This window comes from Lepidochelys kempii, chromosome 1, assembly GCF_965140265.1.
Source record: "Lepidochelys kempii isolate rLepKem1 chromosome 1, rLepKem1.hap2, whole genome shotgun sequence".
NCBI lineage: Eukaryota > Metazoa > Chordata > Testudines > Cheloniidae > Lepidochelys > Lepidochelys kempii.
This window is the reverse complement of record NC_133256.1, coordinates 195,484,380-195,511,999: the sequence shown is the minus strand read 5'-3', so window position 1 is coordinate 195,511,999 and position 27,620 is coordinate 195,484,380. Positions and strand designations below refer to the sequence as shown.

The 27,620-nt window shown below is 43.5% G+C and overlaps 1 protein-coding gene across 3 annotated transcripts; it reads left to right on the top strand.

The window, feature by feature from the left end:
* Positions 1 to 9,196: 9,196 nt before the first annotated feature.
* NFKBIZ (NFKB inhibitor zeta) lies at positions 9,197 to 27,397 on the top strand. 3 transcript variants are annotated; one of them, XM_073306651.1, is made up of 12 exons: positions 9,197 to 9,314; positions 20,090 to 20,229; positions 21,304 to 21,340; positions 21,462 to 21,565; positions 21,678 to 22,432; positions 22,804 to 22,909; positions 23,223 to 23,369; positions 23,750 to 23,813; positions 24,464 to 24,633; positions 25,054 to 25,164; positions 25,288 to 25,455; positions 25,847 to 27,397. In XM_073306651.1, the coding sequence occupies exons 2-12, from the start codon at positions 20,101 to 20,103 to the stop codon at positions 25,898 to 25,900; spliced, it is 1,845 nt and encodes a 614-aa protein (XP_073162752.1). In that variant the 5' UTR covers positions 9,197 to 9,314; positions 20,090 to 20,100; the 3' UTR covers positions 25,901 to 27,397. The 3 variants fall into 3 exon arrangements, with proteins under 3 accessions (XP_073162752.1, XP_073162744.1, XP_073162734.1); XM_073306643.1 differs by lacking the exon at positions 9,197 to 9,314 and adding an exon at positions 9,805 to 9,829; XM_073306633.1 differs by lacking the exon at positions 9,197 to 9,314 and adding an exon at positions 17,495 to 17,845.
* The last annotated feature ends 223 nt before the right edge of the window (positions 27,398 to 27,620 follow it).

Sequence of the window (27,620 nt, the reverse complement as noted above, 5' to 3'; positions counted from 1 at the left end):
TCCAAAAGCACATTCTATCACCATTCCGCACTTGCTCAGCCTATAGTTGAACTGCTCCTTACTACTGTCCAGGGTGCCTGTGTACGGCTTCATGAGCCATGGCATTAAGGGATAGGCTGGGTCCCCGAGGATAACTATAGGCATTTCAAACATTCCCAACAGTTATTTTCTGGTCTGGGAAGTAAGTCCCTTCCTGCAGCTGTTCAAACAGACCAGAGTTCCTGAAGATGCAAGCATCATGCACCTTTCCCAGCCATCCCACACTGATGTCAGTGAAATGTCCCTTGTGATCCACCAGTGCCTGCAGCACTATTGAAAAGTACCCCTTGTGGTTTACGTACTGGCCGCCCCGGTGTTCCGGGGCTAAGATAGGGATATGCGTTCCGTCTATTGCCCCGCCGCAGTTAGGGAACCCCAGTGAATTAAACCATCGACAATGGTCTGCACATTTCCCAAAGTCACTACCTTTGATAGCAGCTGGTCAATGATTGCATTGGCTACTTGAAGCACAGCAGCCCCCACGGTAGATCTGCCCACTCCAAATTGATTCCCGACTGACTGGTAGCTGTCTGACGTTGCAAGCTTCCACAGGGCTATGGCCACTCGCTTCTCAACTGTGAGGGCTGCTCTCATTTTGGTGTCTGCGCTTCAGGGTAGGGGACAGCAAGTCACGAAGTTCCATGAAAGTGGCCCTATGCATATGAAAGTTTTGCAGCCACTGGGAATGATCCCATACCTGCAACACTATGCGGTCCCATCAGTCTGTGCTTGTTTCCTGGGCCCAGAATCAGTGTTCCACAGCATGAACCTGGCCCAACACCACCATGATCTCCCAAGTGCCACATGCCATGCTTCTAGGAACGTCTGTGTCCATGTCCTCATCAGTATAGTAATTGCTCTGTCGTTGCTTCCTCGCCTGGTTTTGCAGGTACTGCACATACTGCTGGATAATGCACAAGGTATTTACAATAATCAAAACTGCAGTGGAGATCTGAGTGGGCTCCATGCTTGCTGCGCTGTGGCCTGCACAGGTAATCCTGGAAAAAGGGTGCGAAATGTAGGAGAGCAGAGTGGCAGCTGAAGAGGTGCTGTTCAGTTCATGATAGCTGAAAAAAGGTGGGAAATAGTTGTCTTCTGTAGCTTTCACGGAGGCGGGAGCCCAGGACAGACAACATGGAACAGCTTGGTAGTGCGGCAAGAGCAGGAGAGCAGAGTTGGCGGCGGAAGCAGTCGATGAGGAAGAGAAAGAGTAGATACTTATAGAGATTACATAGAAAGATGAGAGGAAATGCGAGGTGGATTCATAGTACCAGGAGAGAAGCGGTGCACTGTACTGCACCGTCTGCTGAAAGCAGTATGGCATCTGCATGCCAAAAAGGCACGAAACGATTGTCTGCCATAGCTATCATGGAGGGAGGAGCGACTGATGACACACACCCAGAAACACCCACGAGAATGTTTTTGCCCCATCTTGCACTGGGAGCTTAACCCAGAATTCCAATGGGAGGCAGGGACTGTGGGAACTGTGGGATAGCTACTCACAGTGCACTGCTCCTACATTTGATGCTAGCCTCGGTACTGTGGACGGACTCTACCAAATTCACGTGCTTTAGTGGGGGCACACAAGACTGAATGTCTAAAATTGCTTCCCAAAATTCGAATAGAATAATTTCGAAATAATTTTGCACTGTAGACGTACCCTTAGCTTAAAAGAGCTGCAGAGCAAGAGGCCCTTCAAATGTGTTGGAAAGATGGGACAGGGAAAGGGTGCGGAGGATGGAGAAGATTGCAAATGTCTGAGACCAAGGCCCTGCTCTGTGCCACAGGACAAGAGGAGGGCTGATTGATTTGGGCAAAGCTGTTAGTGACTGGATGAAACAGGGTGTCCCTGTGGGAAATGGCACCCCCAAAACATTTTTTTTTTACCAAATGCCTTAAAATATGAAGCACATATCTGCCCCTGTCTGTCCCACTCCCCTACCTCAGATACACCTCCCTCCATGGCAGGGCTGATACAACAATATTTTACAAGGGTTGCTTACAGAAGTGTTCACATTTAATCTGTGAACCAGGGTTTCACATGTCTGCAGAGGTGAGGGGTAAGAGAGGAGGAGAATCATTTATTAAACGACTCCCTCAAACACTTTCTCATAACCAGCGTGGGAGGTGGCACAATTTGCCAAACTTTTTCAGTTAGTGCCAGCTGCTGTCAGACTTTTTCCTTGGGAATGCTCTTGTATCTCTGGTGCTTACATGGACCCATCACCACAGTAGCATGAGTGCCTCATGTATTTCTCCTCACTACACCCTGTGGGGGAGGGAAGAGCTATTATCCCAATTTCACGGAGAGGAAGTGAGGCATAGGGAAGCCAAGTGACTTGCCCATGGTCATGCAAGAAGTATGTGGTAGATGAACCCAGGACTTTCAAATCCTAGGCTAGCACCCTAACCACAGGTACATCCTTCCTCTCTCTGTCCTGCCTCTCCCACCCCAGAGCCAACGTAGCCTGAATTTATCCATTTTCTGGCCAAATGGCTAAATAGCCTATGTATTTAATCAGGAATTGACAGAGGTGATGCAGTTAAGAGTGGGATTTCTGGCTGGTGGGAAAGTGAGGTGGGACGTCAGTTGTTTTGGTCACATGCGTGGTGATTAAGGTGCCAATTCAGCAAGGTATTTTCCTATTTTTTAGCATGTGAGCAGCCCCACTGACTTTACTGGGGACAACATGTGCTTAAAATTAGGCACGTGTTTAAATACCTTGCTGAATGGCGATCTCTGTGGGCTAACTCAGGTGACTGGCACCTAGGTTAGCCTAGCCCAGGTGACAGCAGCTATGCTGCAAAGCCCTACCCGCGTTACTGCCTTCACCCAAGTGAACTGCTGCTTGCCAGGACTGCAGAGAGCACATCCCATGGTTCTGTGTGCCGCAGTGCAGTAAGCTGATTTATACTATGATTCTTTTCCAGTGAATTGTGGGAGAATTTCTTTGTCCTTCTAGACCAGAGGTTCTCACACTGTGGTCCGTGGACCACCAGTGGTCTGCGAGCTCCGTTCACGTGGTCCGTGGACAGTTCCCTCTAAGGTGCGGGCCTGGGCAGCCGCACACGAAAGAATGAAAGACCACCCACCTAATTAGTGGAGCTGCACAGATGTGTCTCCACTAATTAGGTGCCTGGACCCTGGAGAAGACGCACATGTAAGGTGAGGTAGTGGCCTTGGAGGAATAGTAGGTAGGTGGGAGGAATTTGGGATGAGCAGAGAAAAAGTAAGATGCGACTTTCCCCAGCTCCAGAGCTGCAGCTGCCAGGGAGAGATGGCCCTCCTTCCCAGCCCCAGCTCTGTGGCTGCTGTGGTGGGGGAGAGACCCCCCCTCTTTCCCAGCCCCTGCTCAGGGGCTGCCGCGGCGGGAGAGAGAGGGCACATCCATAGCATTAGAAAGGTAAGACTACTGATACTAAAATACGAAGCTGTGTGCTTTTATTTATAGAACAAAAAAACTTACTTAAGTTTTTTTTATATATATAGCGCTTTTATGCAAAGCGCTTTACAATAGTTAGCTAACGGTACAAACAACATTTGGAAAGATCATTAAGTGGTCCGCCGAGACTCTCAGCAATTTTCAAGTGGTCCGCGGAAAAAAGGTTTGAGAACCACTGCTCTAGACACTTGGGGGAATTGTGGGAAGGCATTTGAAGATAATCAGTGCTTGAGTGAGTCAGTCTGTGCCCTCAGTGAAAAGTGGGCGAGTTTACGAGCCCAAGTGAAAGTGGCACCCAAATTCTAACCTGCATCCCCCGCCTGGCCAGCGAACTTGGCTTGAAAGCACCACCAAATTCAGGCAAGAGGGCTCTGTGTGGGGGAGAGGATTGATGTTAAAGACAACGCCTGAGAGAGAGTCTAGGCTAACTCTGCCGTGAAGACATACCCTATGATGCATAGCAGAGTGGGAGGGGAAAAAAGGTTGTGCTGGGCTGACTTATGTTTTGTAATGCCTCTGTGGTTGTGTTTTTAAATGTATGTCAAGAATACCCAGAGTTTTGGGTAGGCACCCTCTGCTGGGAAGCTTCTTTTTAGAGGTAAAACCTTAATGAATAAATGGTGAGACTATTTACACTTTGTTAATTTTTTAAAAAAAATGCAGGGTCTAGATACTGCAGTGAAGGCTGCATTGTAGAAACATGTGACTAGATTTGGAGGGGTGTAGTATTGTGTTCCCATTGTGTCATTTGACATGGGGCTGGGGTCAAATCCTGGTAGAAGTTATCCAGGATTATCCTCATCTGGGATTTTGTTGAATCTGGCCCATTCTGAGGGCAAAATGGTTAAGTATTTTTTTGAGCCACAGGATGTTTAGCAGCACCATTTCACGGAGAGGAAGCAAGGCATAGAGAAGCAAAGTGACTTGCCTATGGCCATACAAGAAGTATGTGGTACATGAACCCAGTTCATTCAAGTCCTAGGCTAGCACTCTAACCACTGGCACATCCTTCCTCTCTCTGCCCTGTCTCTCCCACCCCAGGGCCAATGTAGCCTAAGGTAAGCAGGGGGAAGGTTACTTCCTCAGGGCAAAGAAAGCAACTCAAAATTCTTCCAACACGTGGGAAAGTGGTTTAACAGGTAGTGTGTATACGCCTGACTTGACATGAGTAATTAAATGTGGGGAAGGTCTCATTTCTTGGAAGACAGGATTAGAGAGGTAACTAGATGAGCAGGCTGAAAACAGAATTTTTGTGCTAAGATAAGTAAATAGGTCAGTAAACTGAAAGACACAAAATTTCTGAGCTAGCTGAAATAAGAAGAGGAACAACCAGGAACCATTTCCTAAGAACAAGGTAACAAGGGATAAGAGAAGTTGGGATCATAAAGTTGAGGTAAAGAGTAAAGTGAAACATGGACAGAGCATGCTGTAAGGGAATTGGTTCCTGCAAAGTAACCAAGCCAGTCCCAAAATGTGATGCAATGTATAGTGAATATAATGTAAGTGTAAATGTGTATAGAGGAAGGGGGCTTCTGTGTAACTTTGGATGTGTGGTATACCGCGTACCCATCCCCTATGCCTGAGTCTGATCAACTCAGCATAGCTTTGCTGTATGCAGTATAAAGGAACCTGAGTAATGAGACTTGAGTCGAATCGAGCTCTTGGGAAACGCAGTGGAACAGGTCTCAGAGGCTACCCCAACAGCGTGGTGTGTCCAGGATAGGAGGAGCCCTCACTGCTCCATGATTCATCCACCCCATGTGCATTCCTCCTTGCCCTTTCTTTCCACCTTCTGTTCTTTTTCCTCCTTCTTAGCCCTAAAAATATGTAAGCATGTTTCATCCAACACCCTCATGACTTGGTCCTTTGCCTATCAATCTGCATCATAAAAATGGCCCTACTGGGTCAGACCAAAGGTTCATCTTCTGACAGTGGCCAGTGCCAGGTGTCCCAGAGGGAATGAACAGAACAGGTAATCATCAAGTGATCCATCCCCTGTCACTCATTCACAGCTTCTGAATTGTCTGATCAACCCATCCTGTATTGTCTGACCAGTTCAGTGAAATGCTTCTCTGCTTTGCCTGATCCTGCACTGCAGCTTGTCTATCCACCGCTCCCGTACGTCTATACCTGGTAGAGCAGGGGGCAGACCAGTTATTAGTGACATGATCTGGCTGTGGGAAGTGCATGAACAATGCTCCAATACCACAGCATGATAGTCTGTTTCAAGTTAACTAGCCCATAAAACAGGGAGCACAGCAGAATGTCGAGGACTGGATCCTCGGACCAAAAACTGGGCAGGTGATTCAGAATTCAATAGGGGAGATGAAGCAATGATGCTAAAGAAAGTAGCTGAATTTGTCGGAAGTGTGGAATGTCGGAAGTAGGTGGAGTTCAGGGCTCCTTTCTCTTCCTGCCACCCTGTCTTCTTTATCTCTATTCTTCCCTGTCCCTTCCACCCCCAGTTTTTCTGCCTTCGGCTGGCTGAGTCATACCTCCAATCTCTTCTGTCACATTTGTCTGCTTGAATCATCTTTCCTCAGGGAGGTGTCTCTTGTCAATAGTAAGAACGTATTTTTGTCTTAGCTGTCTCTTACCATCCATCTTTTCTTCCATTTCAGTCCCCCCCGACACTTTTTTTTTAAAACTTTTCTCCTTTTGTCTCTTGGCTTTTCTCTGGTTTTCTGTTCCCATTGTGTCTCAGTTTTGCCTTTGACTTAGTAAAGAACAGTACAAAGTGGCAGTTACTTTACAGAAAGAGGAGACTGGCTCAAAATAGGTTTGGATCTTTTAAAGAAAAAAATCAATGGAATCAGAAACAAGCAAATATTAGGTCTTTGTTACTTTCTCATAGAAAAAGACATGTAAAATAGGTACATAGATTAGCTATGCACCTCTCACTCCTGATAAGTTTGTAACTTCTATGTGAAATGTGGTCATGTGTCTCTGTTTAGGTGCCTCCTATCCTACTGAGTTCCCACCATGTCTCCATAGACAGCTGCAGTTCCTCTAATTGTGGTGGACTCCTAGGTAGTGTGGTCTACTGGTCTAGATCTGGGGAGGCATTGGTTTTATCCTCTGTTCTGCCACTGACCTACTGTATGTCCCTGGTCAAGTTGCATCACTTCTCTGCAAGTGTTTTTCCTCTGACTCTTTTGCCTATCATACCTACTTAGATTGTATGCTCTTGTGGAAGGGACTGTCTTTTACTGTGTGTTTGGCAACCAGTTGTTCTGGGTGCTGCACAATCTCACTTGTAGGTTACAAATGATTATTTAATTCCCTAGATGGCTTGAGGGGTGTGGGAAAAAATCCCCGTTCCTAGAAACCTTTCACAGCAGAGGTAAGATTTATGATGACTGTTTTTTTTCACAGATTGGGGGAGGTATAGAGTTTTCTGACACAGAATTTGCAGGGGTACTTTATATAATCTCAGGATTTATCCTGGTCTCTCTTCTCTACCTAACCGGGCAATGAGTTGGAGGCAGGTCCGTGGTCAGTGGATGCCCTGCCTCATCTAACAGGAAGTGTTGTCTCTGGAATCAAGGCAGAGATTCCTCTCATTGACAAGAGACGCTGTGTGCAGCAGAGCTCCATCATTAGGACACATCACCAAGCTAAGCAGGCATTCTAGATGTATTAATTTGGTTCAGAAAAGGCACAAGCACGTGAGCGCTTTCACACGAAGTTGTGAAACAGATACTAAAATATGTCGGCGGGAACCAGGGCTAGTGGTAAGAACGGATGTCTGGGGGCCAGCAGATCTGAGTGCTCTTCCTTCTTCTGCCACAGACTCCTTATCTGTGAATTTGGACAAGTCTGCCATGCTCTTTGCTGCAGCTGTCCCCACGTACAAAGAGAACTTACGTACATCATAGGTGTATTGAGAGGCCTATTGTAATTAATGTTTCGAAAGTGCCTCAAGATCCTCCCTGGAAAGGTACTGTAGGAGTGAAAAGGATTATAATTTGGGCAGGGATGCATTTTTCTGTGATTTATACAGGCCTGAGCCTACCATCACCACCATTCAGGTAATAAATAATAAAATACTAGAACCTTCTTGAAACAAATAGCTCCTATTTCAAAGAAAAATGTTTGAGTGCGTCAAGATTATCCGTTGACCGTTTTCCAGTGATAGAATATCTCTGAGAAGAGCAAAACAGAACCCACACAGCACTTCCTGGCTGCTGGGGGGGAGGTTTCAAAATGATCACCTTCAGGAGGGAAGGTAATCTTGAACATCTTTCAGCTTGTTCAGACAGGCGGGGGCGGAGGTTACTGCTATGTTCTTCACATCCACATTCCAGTGCAATAGGCGGCAATGATACCAAATGCACAGGGAGGGGCTATGGGAAGGTTGTTCAGTGCATTTACTTTTTTGGTGCTGGCAACCAGCATTGATATTCATCATAAGCATGCTTGGGCGATGTTAATGATGGGTGCTTAAAGCAGTGGATGCTACCTCTTTGATGTTTAAGATTCCGGTGCCACTGGCCTGCTTGCTGTGTTTGATAGGTGTAGCGAGTCCTGGCATATATCACCAGGGGAAGGACAGAGTGTCTGCTTGTGTCTGCGATTTTATAGATTGATCCAATCTGCTCTTAGGATACTCCGGAGACCAACAGTGTGGTGAAGATCACAGTTATGTCTTTTGGTGGGTGATATTTTACATTTGATTAAAATCGTTATGGTTAATGAAGGGGACCTACCTTTTCATTCTCTAGAACATTTAGCAGGTTGCTCACCATGCAAAACCTTCATTTGCTGCGAATTACAAGTCTCAGTTAAACCCAAACCACCCTATTGAAGCCAGTGGGATGGATAGGAGGAACAGAAGGTAGGCTGCGACCCACTGGGGCAGATTCATCCCTGGTGTAATTTCTCTGCAGTCAAAGGAATGAGCATGGGTATGCATTTGGCCAATGTGTCTCACGGCTGTACAGCTTTGTTAATGTGTACAGAGCAGTATGTGGTGCCTATGTCAGAGTTTAGTAGTAGTGTTGCCAAAAGGCAGGTGACTATGCAGTAGTATTGTAACACGTTTGCAACAGAGACGCAAATGTCTTGTAAGAAAAGGAAAGAAAGGTAAAACATTTCTTGATTACCTGTGGGATAGCATCCAGCCTTTGAAAAACCAAATTAAGTGCTGCAGAAACAAAGCGTGGTCTACGGAGCGGACTTTAATTTGCACCAGGACAGAAATCCTGCCTGCTCTCTGAGTTGCAACGTTTTGAATTGACCTTTTTAAATAATATTTCCCATTGAAGTGTAATCTGACCCTGCAACAACAATAAACAATGACCTAGGCCCTGCCGTGGAGCCTCTCAATCCTCTTCAGCAGCAACATGCCAGTCCGGGTTTTCCAGCATGCCCTTCAGACAGGGGAATGTCCCTGAGACGCTCACCCTGCTTGGGAATTTCCACAGTGCCGAAAAAGTCCAAGTAGCCACGCTGGTCCCTCTCCACCCCAACTTCCTCTCGCATGTCACAGCATTCTCCCATCTCCCGCCTCCTGTTAACCATTGCAAAAGATAACTGGGGTCTGAATCACGGCAACAAAAAGACCCTCGTCGGTTACACCAGATCTGTATGTAAATAGAGTCAGGTCTCTTCTCTTTTGGTTATAGGGTCAGCGTGAGCAGGGCTTGTGTGTGTCTGGAGGGGGGGACTTTCCTTGCTGCTGCTGCTTCTCAGTTCCTCATTATTACATCTCGGAGGAAACTGCTCTATCCTTTTCTCTCTATCACAGATAATTATTGAGGATCGGTTACCAGTGGGGAACAAAGTAATTGCTTATTTTGTATATATCTAAATCGCTCTACAGACATGAAGGTACAATATAATTTTATTCTTTACTTTTATAATTTAAAAATTGTAACAGTAAGCGTATAACTGTATTTTTCTCCCTTTGGACAGCCTTGGAAATTGCTTGTGCTATCGTTGTCCAGTTATTTCTGTAGTGGAATACCAGGTATATTAAAATGTTTGATTTTGGCTAATGTTAACAGATGACAATCAGGAGTGAAGGAGCTTAAGTGAAGAGTGGGATTTTAAAGAGCACCGAAGTAATTTAGGAGCACAATCCCATTGATTTTCACTGAGACTCGTGTTCCTAAAATACTTAGGTGCTTTTGAAAATCCTACCCGAAAGCCCCTTTGGTAACTATCATGGCTTGTGTGAAAATGGATGATGGAAGAAGCTTAAAAGCTTAGAGTATTAGTTGAGGCATCTGTTTTAGGAAGCAGGTGTTTCTAGTAGCTTTGGCTACACTATAATTTATTTTCGTTTGTGATTTATCAATGAACTGCAGGAGGACAGAGTGGAAGCAACACAGCTGCAATCTAAAGTGAGTAGCAAGTCATAATACATAATACAGAATGTAGACAAATACATATAAAGAAGGGAATAAATATTTATCATGAATGGAAATTTATTATGGGACTGAAACAAAGTTTATTGGCCAGTAGGAGCTTCTCTGGCTTATCACTTAATGAAAATTATTGACTCTTACATAGCATCCTATTTCATTGTATCACACATCTTATCAGAAGGTGAGGGAATGTGTGACAGAATTGGGCAAAGTGACTCTTGTAAAGGACAAAACATGGTCTGGATTATGGAGAGAGCTGATACCTCTTTGGACGTAGTTCTGCTACCTGGAGTTGTTGTTCGGGGATTGGATACCTTGGTGATAGGCATGGACAGGATATATTCTTCCTGTATGTCACAGCTTACTTGTCATTGTGTGGCAGAGCAAACCAAGCATGATGTCCTGAGGTCTTAGGTTACCATTTCATAAAGCCAAATAACAAAGGGCAAAAGTCACCTAGGAACACTTAAAATTAGGGCATCTTTCTGCTCAAACTGAAACTCGTAAATCAAGACAGACACCCTTTTTCTTTTTGGTTATTAGTTTACCGGTTTTCTTTGCAGAAGGCGTTACATTTTGCTTCATGCTTACAGGAAGTGCACAAAAGGAGGAGTGTTACTCTTGATTCTGTGTTCCTATCAGACCCCCCCGAATTCCTGAGACTAACCTCAGCATATCACTGCTGCGTAAGCAAGTGTAGGTGGTGGAGGTTAAAATTGTGTGTGTCCTGAGCCTCTTTTTAAGGGACTGTAATGAAAAGGGCAATCATAGTGAGCAGGAGATGTGAATCCAACTTTGCCCGTAGCCTGGCTCCTGCAAAGCAAAATTCTGCAATCACATCTGCATGATGGATCTGGATTTAGATATTTTGTATTCCCAGCTCAGGCCTGGTGTACACTGCGGGTGGGGGTGCACGAGCTAAGTCGGTCTAAGTTACGCAACTTCAGCTACGAAAATAGCGTAGCTGAAATCAACGTACTTAGAGCTACTTACCGCGGTGTCTTCACTGCGGTAGGTCGACTGCTGATGCTCCCCCGTCGACTTCGCGTACACTTCTCGTTCTGGTGGAGTACTGGAGTTGACGGGAGAGCGCTCGGCGGTCAATTTATCACGTCTCCACCAGATGTGAGTTTTCTTGCCTATAGGAAGAACAGAATGCTGGAACTGAGAGCTCTTTCCCCCCGCAAGCCAACCCCCCACCCAATGATTTGAGAACAGATTTTTGTTCACCATCAACCTGTGTCATGTGGCTTATTTCCAAGAGTCCTGAAATTGTAAGCTGAATTATATAGGGTTGATATATTGCTGTAATTTGTTGTTATCCATGACTATGACTCCTTTTAAATATATAACACTTGTTCTTTAAGTATTTTTATTGTTCTCATAAAACAATAGAAGCAGAAGAGGGCAGAGATACTGTTAATATCTTTTGTGAGGACCTACCTACGAAGTTAACTATCATAACTGTACATATGGGTCAAATTGTGCCCTCAGATAGACTGGTGCTGTCCAGTGGATGAGGATTGCACAAATTTAATTGAGGGAAAAATTGGTCCCAAGACATACAGTTTATGCCAGTATTTTGTAACTTTTAACCACACTGTTTGACACTTTCCTCGCTAAGGCAAAATTTTGTCTGTTCACTGGCATTGGTTTAGGTGCTTTGGTATGATAAAATTTCTTGCTTCTTGAATTTCATGCTGACTAATAGATGAAAGATGGCCAACTGAATCTCAGGAGTTCCCTGAATTCAGTAGGCTTTGGATCAGGCCCTTAGAAGAAAGACTTCCTCCTTAAAGAAAAGGAGTACTTGTGGCACCTTAGAGACTAACCAATTTATTTGAGCATAAGCTTTCGTAACTTACTCTTCACCCATTACACCAAAGCAATGCAGTGCATATGGGTTGTGAGACTGGAAACGTAGGGTTCTCACCATAGTCCAATTTGGGTAGCTAATTCTGCCTGTCTAAATTCTCCATGTCATTTCAACTGGATAAAGATTTTTTCCCCTCTTCCAGTCCTAGCCAGTTGAATGGTGATACTGTGCTTTGTTAAACAGCTGCTGCAGCCCACTCCATAAGGTGACTTAATTTCAATGGTGAGTGAAGTGTTTGTGTGTTCCTAAGACAAAATAAGTGGATGTAACAAATTAAAATGTGTGTTCTGGAACACCAAGGCCGTGTTTACAAATCCTAGCCTTAATATTCATTCCAAGTGGAATCCTATGGTAAGAATCAGTGAGCAAAACATTCAGCCACATGTGGTATGTGTCCCACATTAGTGAACAAGATAGCCGTTCCGGGTGATGTGACATTGCCCTTTGTCATGGGGAAATCTGCGTTTTGCTTATTAATTATGTATACATTATGGTGTTTGCTGTGTGTGTTGCTTTAGAGACCAGTCCCTGCCCTGAGGCCCTTACAGTAGAAATGAGAATGGGAACCTAATAAAAAATGATGATCACCTACAGCAGTTTGTACGTGGAGGAGTGCTAACAGCGAATAAGGGGTATGGAGAAATTGCATGTGGGAAAGCATTACTTACAAAGAATTCAGATCAGCTGCGAGGCAGTTTCATAATGCATGGGAGCCCTGATGTTTCTCCTCCCTACTGATCTTGGCTCTGTTTTGCCCACAGTCTGAGAGAGGCCAACCTTATTTCATTTTTGCCCTGAGTAGGGGCCTGATCCCACAAGGTGCTGAGCACCCTCAGCTCCCAATGAAGAAAAAAGGGGTATTAAGGGCATTCTGTACCTAATAGGTTCGGATCCTAAAATATTTACTGTGTACGAGCGCTCCCAGTTTTCCTTTTAACATGAAGAATTATGTATGAGCATACAACACACACAAACACAATTTCTAGTCAATGTAGTTCTAGGCTGACACCCCCGAAAACCACCATCCACAAAAAAGGGATCAGAACAACTATAATGAAGTCAGAAGCAATACAAGGTTCCCCACGCTGGATTTTAGAAGCAAAAGGTGTCACATCCCATTTCCAATCCACTGAGCTGTTCAGTCTCCTTGTTCAAACTTAAAGCCAACTTATCTACTGCTTCTGAGTAGTCTCTAAAGAGAAAATAATCATTATGCTTTAGCCTCTAAATGCTGTGATGCTGTTCAAAAGACAAGTACAGTGTTACGTTGGACTATATTTTGGAGTGCTATTTAGAAATCCTTCCAGCACACAAGGGTGTGGCAGCTGTATTTGTATAAATTGACCCAAGAGCTTGCTGTGCCAGGCTAAATATACTTATTCTAGTGTAAAGAGCATTGACATCAGGAGCCTTAGTACAGCAAATATTTGCCTAGATAATGGAATACGTTTGTCAATTGTAACATTTGTTTTCACCTTAGACAACTTAGGCAATGTTCTGGTGATCCTATCCCAGAAATATGTTGATAAAGGAATCTTATCACTAACAGTTCATAGTTTACTGGTGTATATGAATCTAAAATTTATAAGCTCTTGGGAGGTAAAGCACAGGGCATGATGGCCAGGAGAGACAGGGCAAAGGTTCCTCGATTCTTTTTTGTGTGCCTCTTGGATTCTCGGGTCTGGGGCAGTTTCCAGTGTGAGTTAGAGCAACCCCAGACACTGCTCTAACTTACAGGAGTCTTGAGCAGCCACTTACATGCTGTTCTGCAGCCCAGATTTGCCAGAGCAAAGAGCACTCCTCCAGCCATTCCGCCATGAACCCCTCCCATAAGCTCCTGTACTTCTCCATGCTGCAGGCAGCATAGGCCCATATACATCAGTGCTATGTCATTCCTTGCAGAGGATATTCCGCTAATGGTGGTTGTGGCCTCTTTACATTCCCTTTCTGGGAGCAGGGGCCAGATTCTGGCTCTACATTGTTGCTCTGTAGTGTTTCAAATGTTTTTGAATCTGTGTTACGAAGAGTAAAATAGTGCTGGTTCAAAAAGCTGGCTGGCAAAATCATGTCTCTTAAACTGAATTCATACTGTCATTATTAAAGAGTACTGTGGTGCTGAGACATGTAACTATGATTAAGCTAACTGGTTAATTGTTACATGTCTAAGTAGTTTCAGTGATCAGGAACATCTAGTCAAGGTAAAACCAGATTGATATATCTTATGTCCACCAATATTTGACCAGTATAAGACAGCAGTTTAAAGTGAGAGAGGGGAGAAGAGTTATATTTTTTAAATGGGATAATAATGCACTTCCTAATTTTGTAGGGTGCCCAAATATTATAGAAGTAAGTGTAGGTATTTACTAGTGAATTTGTTTATTAAAGCAAGGCTTCAGCAAAATGTTTGTTTCCAAATTTGGCCACTAGTTGGCATTAATGGTACACTGCATAACTGCATGACTTGTTCAGAAAAACAACATTGGCTCTTGCTGTCCTGGGTCAGTGGTATTTTTTTTGACCAGCACTTCATATTGACAGCCTATTATAACTGATGAGTATATGAGCCCATGTGAGGTTCTATAATGGGGAAGCTATCCACTGCCTGAAAGTTTGTTACACACAGTAACAGAAAATGAAGGTGGTACAAATCTATTTGATTGTATTTGAGCTGGGTCTAATATTCAGACCCTAATTTACACCTGCGCTGTGGAGCTGTGGGTATTGTTGCATTAATGTGCTGTTACGGCCCCACGAGGGGAGGCTAGTAGTGGCATGTGGTGAATTACTGAATCCACTGAACTTCTCTGGCATGCTCCTTCTAGTGCCTCTCTCATTTTTGACTGTGCTTTCTCTGTGTTGGTCCCGCAGAGGAGTAGATATTCCAGCCTCTTTGTGCCACTATCGTGTCCTCTACCCGAGGAGGAATTTCCAATACTGGACATGTTTATTGGGGTCTTCGCCAGTGGAGCCACCAGAGACCCTGCTTGATGTTCAAGATCTTTAGCATTATGGTTTTAATACCTAAATGTGACAACATAACAATCATTTTATGTATGTGGAAGTTATTGGGAAATGACAACACCTTGTAAGGTTGCTTTGAGCCAGCGAGTGGCTCCTGTGCAATAAATGGGGGTACGTGTTATAGAAAGGGTTTGTATTTACAAAGCTCAGTGGAATTAGAAAGACCTTAGGATGTCACACGGGCTGCAGCAGTGTGCTGATTGGGCCACAAGCGGCCCATGGGCTGTAGGTTGAGAACCACTTCCCCAAGGTAATATTCAGGGCACTGCTCTTCTCTTCCTATGTGTTTTTATAGCGCTTAGCAAAATGGGGCCATGATTTTGACTGGAACCACTGGGAGCTTCCACAATACAAATAACATAATGAATCTGATTTTGTGTGAAAGGGTTTTTTTTTTAATTAATCTTGACATTTTAATGAGAATGTTATTGATAATTGCAACATGATCTAATTATTTGGCTTATATACTCTTCACATGTAAACTACTGTGTGTTTGTTAAGAGAAGGGAAACCCGTTTGCAACAATAGTTAAAACACGCACCCACACCTCACTACCAAAGAACTAGGTAACGCTCCAGTACTAAGTACAATATTGAGCTTTTGGTGTAGGGTAACTATAGATAGGTAAAGTTTGATCAGTCTGAGCAGTTTTCAGAAAACTACCTTAGGGTGTCATTTATCAGTTAGCAAGTGTGAAACGAGTAGTTTGGGATGAAAGGATCTCACATGCTGTTGTAGTAAAGTTATGTCTATGCTATGGGGACTATAGTGGCATAGCTGCAGCGCTGTAAATGCAGCCTATGGATACAGGGCTTTTCCATTGCTGTAGGAACACTACCTCCCTGAGCTATGGTAACTAGGTCAAGCAAAGCATTCTTCCATTGAACAAGCTATGTCTACACTGGGAGTTAGATTGACATAGCTACAGCCTTCAAGTGTGTGGATTTTTCACACCTCTAAGCACAATAGCTATGTTGACCTAAAGTTTAAGTGTTGACCAGGCCTAACAAATAGTGACAATAGCTACTTGCTATCAGTACAGCATTACTGAGTGTGCTGTTGAATTGTACATGGTTCAGGAAGGGAGAAAAATCATTTTACTGCATCCATAAAATCTATGACCTGCTTTTGCAAACCCAAGACCTACTGCAGTCAATAAGAATGCTCACACATAAGACAGCTCGTGGAAATATGTGAATTTTAAGCTTTAATTGACTACTGTGTTTCTGACAGTGGCGTGAAAAGTTTGCATGGTAGCTGTTCTTGTTTTCTAGTTTACAATGCACATTTTTCTACAGGTTTCAGAGTAACAGCTGTGTTAGTCTGTATTCGCAAAAAGAAAAGGAGTACTTGTGGCACCTTATAGACTAACCAATTTATTTGAGCATAAGCTTTCGTGAGCTGTAGCTCACTTCATCAGATGCATACTGTGGAAAGTATAGATAATCTTTTTATACACACAAAACATGAAAAAATGGGTGTTCACCACTACAAAAGGTTTTCTCTCCCCCCACCCCTATCCTGCTGGTAATAGCTTATCTAAAGTGATCACTCTCCTTACAATGTGTATGATAATCAAGTTGGGCCATTTCCAGCACAAATCCAGATTTTCTCCCTCACCCCCCCCCCCACACACAAACCCACTCTCCTGTTGGTAATAGCTTATCTAAAGTGAAAAGGAGGACTTGTGGCACCTTAGCGACTAACCAGTTTATTTGAGCATAAGCTTTCGTGAGCTACACCTCACTTAATCGGATGCATACTGTGGAAACTGCAGAAGACATTTCCACAGTATGCATCCGATGAAGTGAGCTGTAGCTCACAAAAGCTTATGCTCAAATAAATTGGTTAGTCTCTAAGGTGCCACAAGTACTCCTTTTCTTTTTGCTAATACAGACTAACAGGGCTGTTACTCTGAAACTTATCTAAAGTGATCACTCTCCTAACAATGTGTATGATAACTTTGTGCTGGAAATGGCCCACCTTGATTATCATACACTTTGTAAGGAGAGTGATCACTTTAGATAAGCTATTACCAGCAGGAGAGTGGGGTGGGGGGAGAGAAAACCTTTTGTAGTGGTGAACACCCATTTTTTCATGCTTTAAAAAGATCTTCTATACTTTCCACAGTATGCATCGATGAAGTGAGCTGTAGCTCAGGAAAGCTTATGCTCGAATAAATTGGTTAGTCGCTAAGGTGCCACAAGTCCTCCTTTTCATTTTTCTACAGCTGGTCAGATTTGAACGTATAGATTAAATAAATAGGTCATTGCAAACAACCCTCCTCTTTCACCTGATAGTGAAAAGAAAATCGGGGTAATACACAGTAATTCCTCCTCCTTCCCCAGTTTGTTTATCTATTTTTATGTGGTACCCAACGCCCTGGCATCTAGGTCCACAGTCAAAGCTCCTCCAAGCCAGTGACTCACGGGGTTGCTGCGGTCCACACGAGAGGGACAGGGCGATCATCACGCCCTCACTGCCTCAGCTTAGCAGCCCGGGTTGTCTCCACCCAGCACGAGAATGTACCAGCGAGGGACAAACACCGGCTGGAGGAGCGGTGGCGGGGGGGGGACGACGAGGGTGGCGCTGCGTCGGGCTAATGATTCACCCGCCGAAGCTCGGAAACCCGCCAGGCCCCGGAGCCGGCGGTGTGTTGCCCAATCCCGGGCATTTACTGGAACTCCCGCCCTCGGCAGCGCATCGCGCCCGGCCCCGGCCAATGGCCTGCCCGCCTGCTGCTGCTTCCCCGCCGCCCGCTCCTCGCCAGGCGGGGCGGCTATATTAGACCCGCTGCCTCCCCCGCCGCCTCCCACTCAGCCCGCCCGGCCTGCGCTGGCAGCTGCTTCCCGCCCCGCGGAATATGATCGTGGACAGCACCCGGGAGACGCCGGCCGACGGCGACTCCGGCTCCATGAGCAGCCCCCTCAACCTGGCCTATTTCTATAGCGCCTCCCCCTACTCTAGCGATGGCAGCTGCTCGCCGGCGCACTCCGCCCCGGGATCGCCCGGCTCCGACTCGGAGCTGTCCGGCGGCAGCGGCGGCGGCGGCCGGAGGAGGGACTCCCTGGACGGCGCCCGCCAAGCCCTGCAAGGTACGCGCCGCCCCCGCCCGCAGCCGTGCCAGGCAGAGAGACCCGGCGGCAGGGGCCGGGGTTTTGTTCTCCTGCGCGCCTGGGCCTTTAGCGCCTAACGCGGGGGGCCCCCTCGGCGGCAAAGCCGAGCCTCGGCCTTCGCCCTGGCGCTGCGGGGGCAGGCCCGCGACCAGCCGAGCCGGGTGCGCGGCTGGGGTGCACCCCGCGCTGTGCCGTGCTCCGCTGCCCGCCTCTGCCCCAGGGGTGGCTGCGCCGCAAGGGGACTGTATTGGCCACACGGCTGTGCTGAGGCAGTGGATCTTCCGAGGGAAAAAGCGCCGCCTCAAAGTAAAGCGGGCTACTTTACCGCTTGCTTACCTCCCAGGCGTCTTCGGCGGCCTCTTCCGTCCTCTGATGGAAGAGGCTCATGCTCGCTTAAAATGCCTGGTGTTTATCTAGCACCTAGATGCCAAAGATGTAGGAAGTTGTGATGGGTATAAGACCATGTGTAACTAGTTGCAAGTGTGACCTTGTGCTATTGCGGCCTTTTTTCCTTTGCTGCCCCTTACTAATTTTTGACTTGTATATTGAAGTGAGGAGGGGCGGGGTAGGCATAACCACTGTATAAAGCAAGTTGGTTACAACAAGGGATATTTTGAAAAAGAATGGTTAGGAGTTCATAACTGAGAATGGAAACTAGGTTAGGAAGAAACTAACCTTCAAAGGGGGAAGAAACTGTATTTTGCACTGGATGATTCATCCTCTCGTCTAGCGCATCTTTTATAGGACAAAATCCTGTGAGCTCAGCAGAGCGCCCTCAACAGCCTTTGCTCATTAGGCGGGGAGGGCACTTGGCGCTTCATAGTAGGTGCTCAGCACCTTGGAGGATGAGGCCCGAAGGGCCAGACTCTAATATCCTTTACTCGTGGTAAGTAGCACCTTACTCCACAAGTAATCCCATTGACTTCAGTGGAATTCTGCTTGTGGGGTAAGGGTATCAAAAGCTAGCACTAGGCGCTGTGTGTATTGGGATGTCAGTACAATCTGGAAACAGCCTTTTATGTACAGTGGCTTATATAAAACAAGTCCTTGAAAATGTTTGCTCCCCCATTTTAATGTAGCACTCTATAACTATTTGATATATTTGCATTATGTCTTTCCTCCCTCCCCAAATAATCTTAAACTCACCCCCCCCCCCCCCGTTTGTTTTTTGTCTGGTTGGATTTATTTTTTGTAACTTTTTTGTTGAAAACACTTTTAACCATATAAGCATGATCTTAATAATCTTGTTTGTATTGTCTTTTTACAAACAAAAAATCTGTCAGCCTATTTTCCACTTCATACCTCCACTCAAAGGCCCTGCTTCTGGCTAGTCCTCTGGCTAAGGAAAGCTGGGGCTGTTGGACTGTTTGCTGGGATGAGGTGCTTTGAAGACCATAGAGAGACTTCTCCTACTTGACATCAGTGGTCTTTGACTCAAGCCCTTTATTTCCTCTTTCCCAGACAGAAATCCCAGCTCCTGCTGGCCAGGGAAATTTGGAACCTGAACTCTGATCTCCAGTTAAGACTTCAGTGTATATATAAATTTTTATATATTAGCCTCTGTACTTTCCTTATCAGATCACATAATTTCCTTTTGCAAGTCGAATGCCTTAGATCATCATTTCCTGTCTTCCACTTCTGTTTTTGTAGCTTGAAAAGTGATTTAATTTTAAAGAGGATGTGAGACAGAAGAGGTCAGGCAGGGAGTGTCACAGTTGTATTGTACTTCTAACAAAGCAAGTTTTCTTTCTTAAAGCAGCAGTTTCAGTCACTATGGAGATAACAAACACAAGTAATTCTGAAAATTATTATACAAACCCCTGTAACATTTTGACATCTAAAATGTAATAGTTTGGGGCAGGGGACAGGGTTTTTTTTTTTTGGTTCCTGTGTTTGTACAGTACCTGTGAGTGGGGTCCTGCTCTGTGACTGGGGCTTCTAGCCACTATGATGCTGATGTGTTATGTTATTTCCAGCTTGTTACTCAATAAGAGTTGTTGAGAATAAGACTCAAGAGAAATAAAATTCCAGCAGGTTATATTCTTCCGAAACACTGGCTGGCAAGGTTCTGTGCAATATAGTTTCATGTCAAAGGACTGTCTGCATTTTCAGTTGAAAGCAGAGTTTCAAGTTATTTTTCCACAGTTGTTGTTTCTTGATTTGTCTCCTTGGGTCAGGGTTCTGCCGATGCATTAATTTTGTTTTTGTTTTGTGTCTCAACAGCTGAACGCCACATGGGGGGAGGAAAGCAGCACAGAGGACCTTTCCAAGGGGTTCGTGTGAAAAATTCAGTGAAGGAGCTCCTATTGCACATTAGAAGCAACAAACAGATGTCCTTAGGCCATGTTGCTGATGAATTCAAGGTAATTCAGTATTTTTGATGGTATGGGTCAAATTCAGCTCGGGCGTAAATGAGTTCAGCTCTGAATGAGGAGATGCACCACTTAATAACACTACAACCAAATTTGGCTCCTTGCTGATGTCCATATGAGCAGAGGTATTTTTCTTTCCCAAAATAGGAGAAGGGAAGAGGTTGTGGTTGGGAGGTAATTGGGAAGAAGCCAGCAGGTGGTTTCACTGTGCTTCCTAAAAGAAACACATTTTGAAAGTCTTTTTTGCTTACTAAACTTTATTTTCCAAGTGGAGCGTACATAAACACAGACTTATATTTGAAACTATGAAAACTCACTGTGCAGTCTGATAGAATTCTGGAAAGGGTTGAGGGGTGTGGCATTCTGAGAAGGGAACTATTACTCAATTGCTTGTCAGAGCTGGTAGCCTGCTCAGTGCTATACAGGACTCAAGAGTGAAGGTGGGTGGGTGGTGTGTTCCCTGAGGAGCCTGCAATCTAATAAACGGAAAACAGAGGAAATGAGACATGTTGGGAAGCCCAGAGAGGAGTACCTTAGAAGGGTGTCTTGATTTTGTTTTGTTTTTGTTTCTTTGGACATCCCATAAGAGTCTTCAGGAGCAATTCTCTTATGGAAAATTGAATTTAAATTATTAAATGAATTGAATTAAATGAATTGAATAGAATTTAATAGGGATGAAGCTGATAGGTTTCCATGGAATTTTCTCTAAGATCCTATGGAATTTAATAAATGTGTAGGTTTTTTGAACCACCCTATCAGATTCTGTAGCCTGGATATAATTGTTACCAGTCTATAAGATGGTTCAAAAATCCTGTAGAAAGGTTATAATTTTCTCTAAAATTTCTGTAGAACTCTTTCGTAAGAGAAGGCTTAAAAACAAAGGATTTTTTTTCTTCATCCAATCTGATGGAGATTAAAAAATGAAAATATGGTCAGGCCATCACCTATTAGGGCTGCTTTAAGGGACGGGGGGGATAGTTAGTGTTTGCATTTTTTTTTTATTATTTAAAGAGCTGCTTTTAAATTGGTTTTGGCTTTTTTAAAATGTATTTATTTTCTACATAGGCGCAAGCAGGATTGATGAACTACGAACAGTTAACAGGTACGAGTGTTCTTACTTTTGTATGCCTCTGTGCAATACCTGTATAAATATTTTGGAACATTTGTGAAGTAGATTGCAAGAGTAACCTAAAAATGATTGTAAATGCATTTTCTTTGAACAGAGTTGAAGAACATACTCGCTCATAGTGGTAAAAGAGAAGCTCATGAGTCTCTCTCTGATGGACCCAGTTACAAAAGACCAGCTACGTTCCACTCTCACCTCTTGGTACATACTTCTATAATATTTAACATTAAATTTATTTTTCCACTTGGTTTGTGTAATAGGAAACAGTCAGCTAAATAATTCTTCTACATTTTTTGTTTTAATTTTTCTCCAGACACCACCACAAACACCAACCTCTATGGATAACATGGAGGATGCCCATAAAAATGAACCAAAACATAATGGTTCTGACCTGCTTCAAAATATTATAAATATTAAGAATGAGTCGAATCCTGTTTCTCTGAACACAGTGCAGGTCAGCTGGCTGCACACCATATCTAACCATAACTTACCAGGGGACCGATATCAGGATATCCAAGGGGCACAAGCTTTCTCCCCGTCTGAGAAGTACCAAGCCTTCCAAGCCAATAGTCCCCAACAAATGCTGGATCCACCCCAGAATTACCAGTTTTCTTCCTCACAGACCCAGGATTTGCCACAGAAATATACTCGGGATTCATTACTGGAATACAGGCCATTTTCTGGCAATGACCAGTCCCCTGCCTACCAACAGAATATCTTTGAAAGCCATGAACTGCAGTATTGCCCAACCCAAAGTTTTGAATCTCTCTTGAATGATTCTGAACACTCAGAGAATATACTCCAGCCTCTAGCCCCTGCCCATCAGCAGTCTGATGTCAACGCCCACACTCAGAATTTCAGCCTAGTACCAAATAACAGCTGTAGTATGCTCGATGGACACAATTCATCTCTGACTACTCTGAATGTCTCTCTACAACACCAAGGTATTGTCAGAAACACAACACAACTAGGCAAGTCATTCTTTCAGTGGCAAGTGGAACAGGAAGAAAACAAACTGGCCAGCATCTCTCAAGAGCAGATCCTTGCAAAAGACTCAGATGGGGACACGTGAGTATTGTTTATTTTACCACTGCTAAATTAGAAATGTGTGGATTGTTTATGCTTGATTCTGTGGATTGTTCAGTTGGAATGGGCTTTCATGTATTAGCAGTGGGTGCATATTAAGAATGTGACGGCTGCTCCTATCAAATAAAGGTGGTACAGTAATATTGCTGGTACCCAGTATTACATATGATTTCACTGTTATAGACTCTGGTGTAGATCAGTACTTACATAAAACGGAAAGCACAAATTTCATGCCATCATTGAATGTGGAATGCTTGCAGCTTGTATACCTTGCACTTGTATTTCTCTAATGGTACATCCCCCATTTGCACAGTTTAAATTGTAACTTTCTGTATTTGTGTCCTTCCCTGCAGGTTCCTTCACATTGCTGTTGCTCAGGGTCGACGGGCTCTTTCGTATGTTCTTGCTAGAAAGATGGCTGCTCTGCACATGTTGGATATTAAAGAACACAATGGCCAGGTGAGGTTTTCCATGTCCCAGACTCTTTATGTGCTTCCAAATGCTGTACATTTCCAAACCCTAAGCCAAGTGTGGTGGAATGCTTGTTAGTATTCAACCTGAGGTTGAGCCTGCATGCCACCTTGGGCTGTCATCAGTTTAGTGGATTACCCAGAATCAGTAAGATTATGTTCTTGGAGTTATTTGTCCCAGTTTCCCAGTGTCCATAAGTATTGCTTTATTAATAGCTTTTGTATTGGGGATATATTTAGTCCCCATTTCCTGGTAGATAACAGCTGACTAATATGTTAACTTTGTTTCTCAATATTTGCAGAGTGCCTTTCAGGTGGCCGTGGCGGCCAATCAGCATCTTATTGTTCAGGACCTGGTTAGCCTAGGGGCCCAAGTGAACACCACAGACTGCTGGGGTAGAACGCCATTGCATGTTTGTGCTGAGAAGGGGCATTCCCAAGTCCTTCAGGTAAGAATCATAAAGGCTGTGAAGCTTTTCCCTTTGCCTTCCTCCCTATCCCTAATAGCTTTACATTCTTTTATGACCCTTTCCAGAAGCTTCTGAAAACAGTCCTCTGTGCTGCCAAGCTTTTATAAATATATCTCTTACACTAATGGCCTAAAATCCGCAGCTTGCTCTAAGATGATCTACAGTATATTAGGCCATTACTGTAGAATCCTGTTGTACCTTTATTTAAAAAAAAAAGGGAGTATTCTCCTTTTAATATTATGATAATTTCCTTTTTTATTCCCAACACACTATTTATTATAGCTAGGTGTCATAAATGCTTTAATTACCAATATGTCTTTTGGATTGAACTAATGAGTACTTCATCCCCACTTTTGCAGGCAATCCAGAAGGGAGCCATTGGAAGTACTCAGTATGTGGACCTTGAGGCGACAAACTATGATGGTGAGCAGCTATGAGTTGTTTTGTGTTTTTGTTTTTAATCCAGAGTTGCTGGGTATTGTTGTATTTTGTAGCCGCCGACACACATGCTACACTGGGCAAAAAGCAATACAGCTAGGCATGTCAGATGTTTCTTTCCCAACTGAAGATAATTGCAATTGGCACATCAGCTAGGTTTTCCTAAGCAAGTAGAAACTACATTCTTTTCTATGAAGAACTTACTTTCTTGGATTCTGCACAACTTCCATATTTTGTAGGAAAAGAACTAACTCTGGTGGATAAATGTTTAGAACTAGACAGATGTACGTTTTAATCTAATTACTGGTGTGTCTGAGCATTGAGGAAAGAATAAGGAATACAGAGCAAAGGAATTAACCATCAATTCAGCTGAAAGCTGTTTAAATTGAAACTTGCTCTGTTAATATATACTTTCCACTAAACTGTTATAACAGTCTTCTGAAAATCAGTTCTTCTATTACTCACCTGCTGAGAACACGTTACTGTTTAACCCCTAACATTACAAACGTAGAGCAGCTCAGGGACATCTGGTGTTAGTCAGAAAAATGGAACCACGGAAGGGAGCCCCCTTTGAAACAAGCCACCTGTCCAGTGGTTCTTTACTGTTTACTCATTGAAATTTTTTTAATTGTAAGGGTTCACAGCTTTGCACTGTGCAGTGCTGGCCCATAACGCTGTAGTGCACGAACTCCGGAACAGTCAGCCACCGCACTCTCCTGAAGTCCAGGAGCTTCTGTTGAAAAACAAGAGTCTGGTGGACACCATCAAAGCTCTGATCCAAATGGGAGCCTCTGTTGAAGCAAAAGTAAGAGCAATAATTCCGAGTTTTGCACCGTTCTTGACATTTGGATTTGAGTTAAATGCTGACCCTGTATCCAGTTCAAGTGTATAGTGGGCCAGTTTGTCAGCTGGTGAAAATTTGGCATATCTCCCTTGCCTTCAGTAGAACTTTGCCTGTGTTAACACCAGCTGAGGGTCTGGCCCATTGTGTGTAAAATCAGAATATTTACTTTTAAGAAGAATGAACTCTGCTTTAATTTGATTAATTTTCAGTGAGTTCATGGAATTACAATACCAGTGGGGTGGGAAAGGCAGGTACTTTTTCCCATGAAAATGTCTTTTATTTCCCTTTGTTTTAAATGTCCATGTATGTTTGTTCTCTCACAGCAGAACCACCAAATGTCCAGCACGTAATACTGAAAGCTTGCTTTTTCTTTTTGGTTAGGATGGTAAAAGTGGTCGCTCTGCTCTGCATTTGGCAGCAGAAGAAGCCAATCTGGAGCTTATTCGTTTCTTTTTGGATCTACCCAATTGCCTCTCTTTCGTTAACGCAAAGGTATGGTGTCTATCTTGAATTCAGCAGTAGAGTAGAATGTTGTTGTATGGTAATGGCATTGTGTGTGACTGTGTGGTTCATAAATCTTCCTATCCTTAATAGTGTTACTCTCATCCTCACTAGGCTTATAATGGCAACACCGCACTCCATGTGGGTGCCAGCCTGCAGTATCGGGTGAGTCAGTTGGATGCAGTTCGTCTGCTGATGCGGAAGGGAGCTGATCCAAGTGCTAGAAACTTGGAGAATGAGCAGCCAGTTCACCTGGTTCCTGATGGCCCTGTAGGAGAACAGGTAAACTCCTCCTAATTTTTTCAATCCTTTTGCTGGCAACTGATACAAATCAATAACTGTTCTTTAGAAGCCCTCCCTCTTGAGAGGCTCTGGATGGGAGACCTAACTATCAAAACATTTCTGAGTTGACATTAAGATGAGACCCTCCCTGTCCTCTTTCCTAAGAGCAGAATAGTGTGACCATTCTGAATGGGACAATTGACTATTCCAATTGCAATGCTCTTCTAATTGCTACATGCTAAATGTAAAGCTTGAAGCAATTAAAAGTTAAGTTGCTCGGGGAGTCACAAGGCTAGTAGTGTAGATAGTGATAGGCTGATCTTAATTCTTAAATCTCAGTATGGGAGGGTGCATATTAATCTTTGTGTGTGTCTCTCTCTCTTTTCTTCAGATACGGCGTATCCTGAAGGGGAAGGCAGTTCAGCAAAGAGCTTCACCATATTAAACTCCATGTGTCTTGGAGTTCAGTACACTCACTGTCAGTTAGGCAGTCCTAATGTATCTGTAAATAGACCATTTGCCCTGTGGAGGCAAATGTGAGTTGTTTCTATGAAACAAAAGTATTTAGTTCACTATCATATAGTGGGTTATGTTAACAATTCAAATTCCTCTGAACAGATGGGAATGTTCCATACCCAGGTGTCTGGATACCTGGATTTAATAGCTGTGGCAAGCTGACTTATTTAAACAGTTTTAACTAGTTTTGAGGCAAGAATGATTGTATTGAAGGTTTTCTTTCTGTATTTAGATAGGTATGAGATAAATGGCAACAATGTTAAGTTTGTTTTTTTAATCACACAAATATTAATTTATGGAGGAAAAACTAATATAAATTTTAGAGGCCAACAGAATATTTATATTTCTCAGTAGCTTTTTTCCAGTGTCTTATGCTGTACTGTGTATAAATCAGTAGCATTATCATGCTATTCTATAATTCTTTGTAATTTGCTTGAAACGAACTAAAAAGAGACAAGTGTTTCAAATGTAGAATTGTGTATTGTGGATTGCACATTGAATTCTAATATGCTTGTTACAAATAGATGTATTTCATTATATGTATGATTGTGAGGGCAAAGAGTACAGTGAAGATGAATTGTCACTGACACTTATTTGTATACATCCATCAAAGTTATTAACAGGAAATGAAATGCCATATCTAAATCATGGAATCCTAGAATATCAGGTTTGGAAGGGACCTCAGGAGGTCATCTAGGCCAACCTCCTTCTCAAATGACTATAAGCTCAATCCTACTCCTAGTGAAATCTGTGGGGACAGTATCAGACCCTGTTTGCATGCACCAGCACAGGACTATCTTTCATCTAGACAGTGGATTATGTGGGAGAAATATTCCTATCTATACAGTGTGTATATATTTTCCTCAACATACTTTAATGAATATGGCCCTGATTCAAGCAAGTACTTAAGCACATACGCTTAACTCCCTCCCTAGTCAGTGAAATACTTAAATATCAGCTTAAATCCCTCATTGATTTCAATTTAAGTACTTTTGCTATGTGTTTAGCACAAAAGGAGAATACTTTCAACAGTTAGTCCTATGTTTTTACCTTATAAGCATAGTGGATAGCTTCAGATATAACTTGGCTAACATTGTTTTGTTTTTTAAGAATAATTCTGACTATTATTGCAAAATGTTTACAAATGATGCTGTATAGACATGCTTTGTCGGAAAGAATTTCATGTTTCTAAAGTGGTCCAGTGTGTACAATAATCCAGTTTGTTCTTACTCTTTGCTCTAACTGTTCTTGCATCACGTGTGATTCTCTTCCATAGCCATGTAACTAACTTGGGATAATCTGATCACATTGTTTAACAAAGTATGTCTTGTAGACAAGTTAATTGGAGAAATCTGGTATCCTCAGCTGTGATGCATATCCACTAAACTCTCATGTACAGTTTCAAATAAATCTGTTAATCCAAAAATGTTAGGTTATGGTGTATTTGTTACAAATTTCGTTTTGATGACATTTTTGACTTCTTCCTGGTACGCTCTGTTGTTACTGCTGGAATCTGGGAGAGCTACTTAGGGAGGGCTACCCATTTAGCAGGTTGTTTGAACACAATACTGCAATCGTTACTCATGTGACCAATCCTTCCTCACATGCAAAGAGCCCTCTCTTCTTCTACATTTATACTCCGTGAAGCT

What these genes read in the sequence shown, in the direction of transcription:
- NFKBIZ (XM_073306633.1), top strand. Translation starts at nt 17,614, where the DNA reads ATGATCGTGGACAGCACCCGGGAGACGCCGGCCGACGGCGACTCCGGC. An exon ending in ATGTTGCTGATGAATTCAAG is followed by an intron (nt 20,230 to 21,303) that starts GTAATTCAGTAT and finishes TTTTCTACATAG; the next exon opens with GCGCAAGCAGGATTGATGAA. An exon ending in ATGGCCCTGTAGGAGAACAG is followed by an intron (nt 25,456 to 25,846) that starts GTAAACTCCTCC and finishes TCTTTTCTTCAG; the next exon opens with ATACGGCGTATCCTGAAGGG.